We start from the raw sequence: 6,280 nt of genomic DNA, 5'->3' as shown, positions 1-6,280 counted from the left end.
AGATGCGGCGGAGACGAAGGAATTGGGAGAATGGGATGGCGTTTTTACAGGGGGCGGGGTGGGAGGAGGTGTAGTCCAGGTAGCTGTGGGAGTCGGTCGGTTTGTATCATCTGAGGGTCAGGAATGATGGTCAAGCTTGAGGGAACACTGCACTGTTTGAGGATCAGGACTGAGGGAACATTGCTCCGTCTGAGGGTCAGAAATTTGATACAGATACAGAGTCGTACAACATGGAAACAGCCCCTTCGGTCCAACCAATCCAGGCTGACCATAATCCCAAACTAAACTAGTCCCATCTGCCTGCACTTGGCCCATAGCGCTCTAAACATTTCTTATTCATGATACAGACCAGCTATTGTGCAGACTTTCAATCCTCAAGAGGTAGGAGGCCATCGAATACCTCAAAACATAGAAATAGTAGCAGCAGTAGGTCATTTGGCCCTTCACGCCCACTGTGCGATTCAATATGATCATGGTTGTTCATCCAACTCAGTACCCTGTTCCTGCTTTCTCTTCATACCCTTTTGATGAAGGAACGCTGCACAGATTCAGCACCTGGAGAGCACTATCTCATAGAAGCATACACGCAAGGCTGATACGGAGTTCTGGGAACTGACATGAAAGTTGGGGCAAACCATTTTTTTTAAAATTAAAATTAATTTATGACAATTTTTTTGTCCATCTTTAATCGTGCTGTGGAAAGTGATTGTGAGCTGCATTCTTCAACCGCTACAGTCCAGGGTCAGAGAGCATAATCTCAGAATAAAGAGTGATCCGTTTGTGACAGTGATGAGGAGTAATTTCTTCTCACAGAGGTTCGTAAATCTGAGGAATTCTTTACTGCAGGGAGCTGTCAAGGATGGATCCTCAATATCTTCAAGATGAAGAATCACTGATTTTTAATCAAAGATTATAGGGAAAAGGCAGGAAAGTAGAATTGGGGATTATCAGATAGGCCATGATCTCATTGATCGGCTGAATGGACTCAATGGACCATATGGTCTACTTCCACTTTATGTCTCATGGTCTTATAGTTTATGGACTTGTTGCCCATTCCTAATCACTCTTGAACTGGATGGACTTGCTGGAAACATTTCTGGGCAGTTAAGAGTCAACCACATTGCTTAGGATTTGGAGTCTTATGCAGGCCAGACCTGTCCTTCCCCAATGGGCTTTTGTGAATCAGATGGGACTTTACAAAAATTGATGATGACAGTGTTCTGGGAGAATTGAGTTGAATCTCTTCAGAATAAAATGTAATTTACTGGATCAGAATAGAGTCCAAAGACATCAGTTGGTTATGACACTGAATTCAATGGGGGAGGGAAATGATATCCCAATTATATAGGCCCTAGCTGATTATTGTCACCTGGCAGTTCGAGACTGGAGATAGTTGACTGGACATGTTACTGAGACTAGATTTTACTTCAGATTTATTCACTCAGTTTATGTTGGCATTTGAACCTGGTGGGCTCTGAATTACCAGTCCAGTAACATTACCACTGACCCACTATGTGGCAAGATTTTGATAAGATCCATTTGTCATGGGTTCACTTAGCTCTGTGTGGCCCCTCCTTGCATGGTCCTCCTGCACTCTCCGCTGTGAGCCCTGGTGGGGGGCAGTGTACTGGGAGAATCGCGTTGAATCTCTTCAGAACAAAATGTAATTTATTGGATTAGAATAGAGTCCAAAGACATCAGTTGGTTATGACGCTGAATTCAATGGGGGAGCGGAATGATATCCCGATTATATAGGCCCTAGCTGATTATTGTCATCTGGCAGTTCGAGACAGGAGATAGGTGACTACACGTGTTACCTGTGGCCAGCTGTCAATATAGGGGATCAGCATGCGTAACCTTGCCTCCACTGCATCCTTGAGAAACCTGTCCGTCTGCTTGGCTCTGTGTAAAAACAGAAAGACATATCAGTAGAGAACTGGATGCTGAGAACTGCTTTTCTGATTTCTCCGAGCATTTTCTGGGGTTCCCACAGGGAGCCATCTCACTCCAGTTTTCAACAGGGCTGGGGATCAGGGATGAGCAATGTGGATACGAGAGTGAGAGGGGCGAGAGCAGATGAAGTGATGGTGTGAGGTGGAAATGGCAAGGTTTTGAGGGGTATGGAACAAGAGGTTGGTGGGCTGAAAGGATCAGGGGATGAGGGTACAAGGGTGGGTGGGGGTTGAGAACGGGGGGGGGGGGGAAGGCAAGAGAAGGTGAGGGGCTGGATGGAATAAGTATGGGGGAAGGGAATAATGGGGGAAGAAAGTTGAGGGAGAGGGTGTGAAGGGGTAGTGGTGATCGGGGCGGGTGGGGGGAGGGGAGAAAGGGATAGTGGAGAGCATGACTGTAGCATTGCTGTGAGCTCTGGAAGGGGGGCTTCTCCTATGACCATTGGTCAATGGCAGACACGGAGGGTCTTGTTGAAAGTCAGTTCCCCATTCACTGTGTTGGTGTGGATTTGTCCTGTGGGGATGTCACGCTTTTCTAACCCAAAGCACATGAAAGAACCAACTAGATTTTATATATCATCCGCACAGTTTTTCCCATCACTTTACCATTTAATTTCCTGATGCTTTAAACTGTCCGTAAAAAGCTGCAGTGGTTTTGAACTCTGCGGTATTAGCCAATAATAGAGGTACGCTGTTTCACATGCGTATTACATCACAATCCCAGTTGATAGAACAGCATGGAACCTGAAGCCAATGCTTCTTCTGCAATACTTACTCCTGGTCTCCCAGCTGCACCTTTTGGTATTGATCACTCAATTGTTCAGAGAGTTGCTTGTTACACTGAGACACAAAGTGTAGAACCAACTCCCCAGGACCATGACGGAACATCCCAGTCAGTGCCGGTGACAGATCCAACACCTTGAGGCAAGACAACAGGCAGAAAACACAGGGCTGGTTACACTGCAGCAGATTAGAATCTTAAACCCCACTCACTGGGACACTTGGTGGATTTGTGGATAGTGAGGAAGGTTATCAAAAGATACAGCAGGATATAGATCAGTTGAAAGGTTGGGCATAGAAATGGCAGATGGATCCGGACAAGTGTGAGGTGATGCATTTTGCTAGGCCAAGTGCATGAAGAAAGTGTAAATGGTTGGACCCTTAGGAACAGACGTACAGGAGAATCTTGGGTTGCAAGCCCACAGTTCCCGAAAAGTGGCAAACGAACAGATAAGGTGGTAAACAAGGTGTATGGCATGCTTGCCTTCATCGTTCAGGTCATTTAATAGAAACGTTGCCAAATCATGTTGCAACTGATTTAGTCAGGCCACATTTCGAGTGTTGTGTGCAGTTCTGGTCACCACACCACAGGAAGAATGTGGAAGCTTTGGAGAGAGTGCAAAAGGATGCTTACTGGGTTGTTGTCCTAACTGGAGCATATCAGCTGTAAGGAGAGGTTGGACAAACTTGGATTGTTGTCATTAGAGAGTTGAGGCTGAGGGGTGACCTGATAGAAGTATATAAAATTATGAGAGGCATAGATAGGGTGGATAGTTGGAGTCTTTTTCCCCAGGATGGATATGTCAAACACTGGTTGCAAAGGTTTAAGGTGAGAGGGGAAGAATTTAAAGATGTCAGAGGACTTTTTTTTTTACTCTACAGGCATCCTCAAAACAACATTGAGACAAAGGAGAAACAAGAGCTGTTTTAACATTAGCAGGTCATAATAAGAGTGACCCTTTTATACATGCAGTTTTCACTGAAAAACTGCCAGAACAGGAGGTCAAACCAAGTGGTTTGAAAGAATGTGCAGACACATATTTTTCATATTTTACAGCAAGATCAGATTTTGGTTCCTACCTTGGCCCCTTCTGCAATGGCCTCCACCGACCAGCCATACACGGGGACAAATTCCAGAGCTGCAGATAGGAGCTGCTGCCTCAGCTGTTCCTCAGATTCAAAGCCCTCTGCCTTCTCCCCGTTCTGATCAGATTGGCTGCTGAGAGAAGGGGACTGCAACAGTTATAAAATTCTCTCAGTTCCTGTATCATTTCCTTTCACACCAGCGAGAGAAGAGTCACATCATGTCCAACCTGGAAAATACTGAAGCAGTAGATGTATCCTATTGATTCACTGCAGCAGATCCACAAGGACAGTGCTGGAACATGATTCAACGTGATCCAGGATGGTTGGAAGAGCACTGATCCAGTCTCACTGGTGACAGTCCCAATTCAAATAGATACAGGGTGTAAGAACTAGAGTCTTCATCTAATTACAAGTGTGTATTCACACTGACACCTGACAATGTGGATCATCAGGAGCAACAGAATTGTATTTGATCACAATTTGTAACCCCATGACCAGCATATGCCTCACTCTAATTCACTCCCTAAAGTCTGTCCATCATCTACAAAGTACAAGTGTTATGGAGTATTCCCCATGCACCTGGACGAATGGAACTCCAACAAAATTCAAGAAGCATGACACCATTCAGGACAAGCAGCCTGCTTGGTTGGCATCACATCCACAAACATTCAGTCTCTCCGCCACAAGATCAGTAGCAGTCTACAAGATGTACTACAGAAATTCACTGAAGATTCTTCACTTTCCAAACCCATGCCGGCTACAAAGGCATCAGACAGGTGGGAACATGATCTGCAAATTCTCCTCCAAGCCACTCACCATCCTGACTTGGAAATACATCGCTGTTCCTTTAGTGTCACTGGGTCAAAATCCTGGAATTCCCTGCCTCACAGCTTTGTTACCTACAACCCAAAGACTTCATAGTTTCACAACCACCTTCTCAAAAGGCTGGACCAGCCAGCGATGCAGAAATCCCATGAACAAATTTCTTAAAAAGTTTATTTAAACACTGTTTTAATGTGCTGTAGAAGGTAAAGTCTATGATATCCTGAACAATGTAGAATTATAGCTGATCTACTCTAGGGTGTGAGCAGCTGACTGTACCTGGAGTAGGATTCTTGGGTCGCTGTGTACATCTGAGAGCTCTGAGGGCGCTGTTTGGTCTCCTGCTCCTCACCAGACACCCGTAAATACAGTGATGATCGCAGACCCCTACGCACCACATCACGTGAGTACAGACCAACTGTTGGCAGAGAAAAAGGCCTTCAGTTCTTTGATTCATTCATGACAAAGAACATTAAACCAATCACTCATATGAAATACTCCAGCACAGGTATAGCATGGGATTAGATAGAGTAAGGCTCTCTCTATGAATCCTAAGCCATGTCTGACCCATTTCTGACATTCTGCCCTCACGCCTGCCCTCCCCCCCCGATACCAGTACTGTTGTCTCATCCTCACTTTCCACCCCACTGGCTTCCACATCCAAAGGATCAGAAGTCACCATTTCCACCACTGCAAGTGGGATGAAATCTCAAACACCTATTCCCCTCCTCTCTCTTGTCAGCATTCTGCAGAGACCATTCCCTTTTGTTTACACTGGTTCACTCTTCTGCAATCCTTAACATCTCCCCACAGCACCTTGTCTTGCAATCGCCTTCTCACTATCTCCCCAGAAAGACCACCCAGATGAAGCAACAATTAACCGACATTTCATTCAATCTAGTTTGCTATATTTGCTGCTCAAAATACAACTTCCTCTACACTGGGGAGAATAAATATAGACAGTCTTTAATCTGCCTGCAAAAATTGCCCTGAGCTTCCAGTTGCCTGCATTTCCCTGGCCAACATTTCTGTCTCAGAAACAAAAACAGATGTTGCTTGAAAAGCTCACAGGTCTGGCAACATCTATGAAGAGAAATCAGAGTAAACGTTTTGGGTCCGGTGACCCTTCCTCAGAACTGATGCTGCCAGACCTGCTGAGCTTTTTCCAGCACTTTCTGCTTTTGGTTCTCATTTACAACATCTGCTGTTCTTCTGGTTTTCATTTCTGCCTTGGGCCTGCTGTAGTGCTTCAACGAAGTTCAACGCAGACTGGAAGAACTAACTGCACCTCATTTTCTACATTGTGATCCTGCAGCCTCCTGGACCCCATCAACTTTAACAATTTCAGAGCATGACCAAACCTTTTGTTGTGTATTACCTAACCCCACACCCCAGTTCTGTCATGAAATGGATTCGCTGTTAGTACAGAAAATCCACTTTTACCTATTCACAGTCCCAGTTATCACTTCCAAAATGTCATTCTATCAAAAACCACTATCTTGTCTATCCTTTTGATTCTCTCCCTCTGGGCACAGTCTCCATTGATCTGCTCACTCCTTTCGCTCCCCCTACACGCCGACCCCCAAACTGGTCATCGGCGTGAAGGACACTTTTTTTAATAAACCCCAGGTTGCTTCTAA

The 6,280-nt window shown here is 45.2% G+C and overlaps 1 protein-coding gene across 2 annotated transcripts in view; it reads right to left on the bottom strand.

Moving 5' to 3' along the window:
* The window catches only part of coq9 (coenzyme Q9 homolog (S. cerevisiae)), a 58,230-nt gene extending 53,039 nt beyond the window's left edge, over window positions 1-5,191 (bottom strand). For both annotated transcript variants that reach the window (XM_043707406.1, XM_043707407.1), the window contains exons 1-4: window positions 4,920-5,191; window positions 3,813-3,951; window positions 2,728-2,870; window positions 1,818-1,902 (exon numbers count right to left, since the gene is read on the bottom strand). In XM_043707406.1, the coding sequence (XP_043563341.1) occupies window positions 1,818-1,902; window positions 2,728-2,870; window positions 3,813-3,951; window positions 4,920-4,951 (399 nt within the window). In that variant the 5' untranslated portion in view covers window positions 4,952-5,191. The remainder of the gene's footprint in view (window positions 1-1,817; window positions 1,903-2,727; window positions 2,871-3,812; window positions 3,952-4,919) is intronic.
* Window positions 5,192-6,280: the final 1,089 nt, after the last annotated feature.

The sequence above is a fragment of the Chiloscyllium plagiosum genome, chromosome 17 (genome assembly GCF_004010195.1).
Source record: "Chiloscyllium plagiosum isolate BGI_BamShark_2017 chromosome 17, ASM401019v2, whole genome shotgun sequence".
Classification (NCBI taxonomy): Eukaryota; Metazoa; Chordata; class Chondrichthyes; order Orectolobiformes; family Hemiscylliidae; genus Chiloscyllium; species Chiloscyllium plagiosum.
This window is presented reverse-complemented; position numbering and strand designations above follow the sequence as displayed.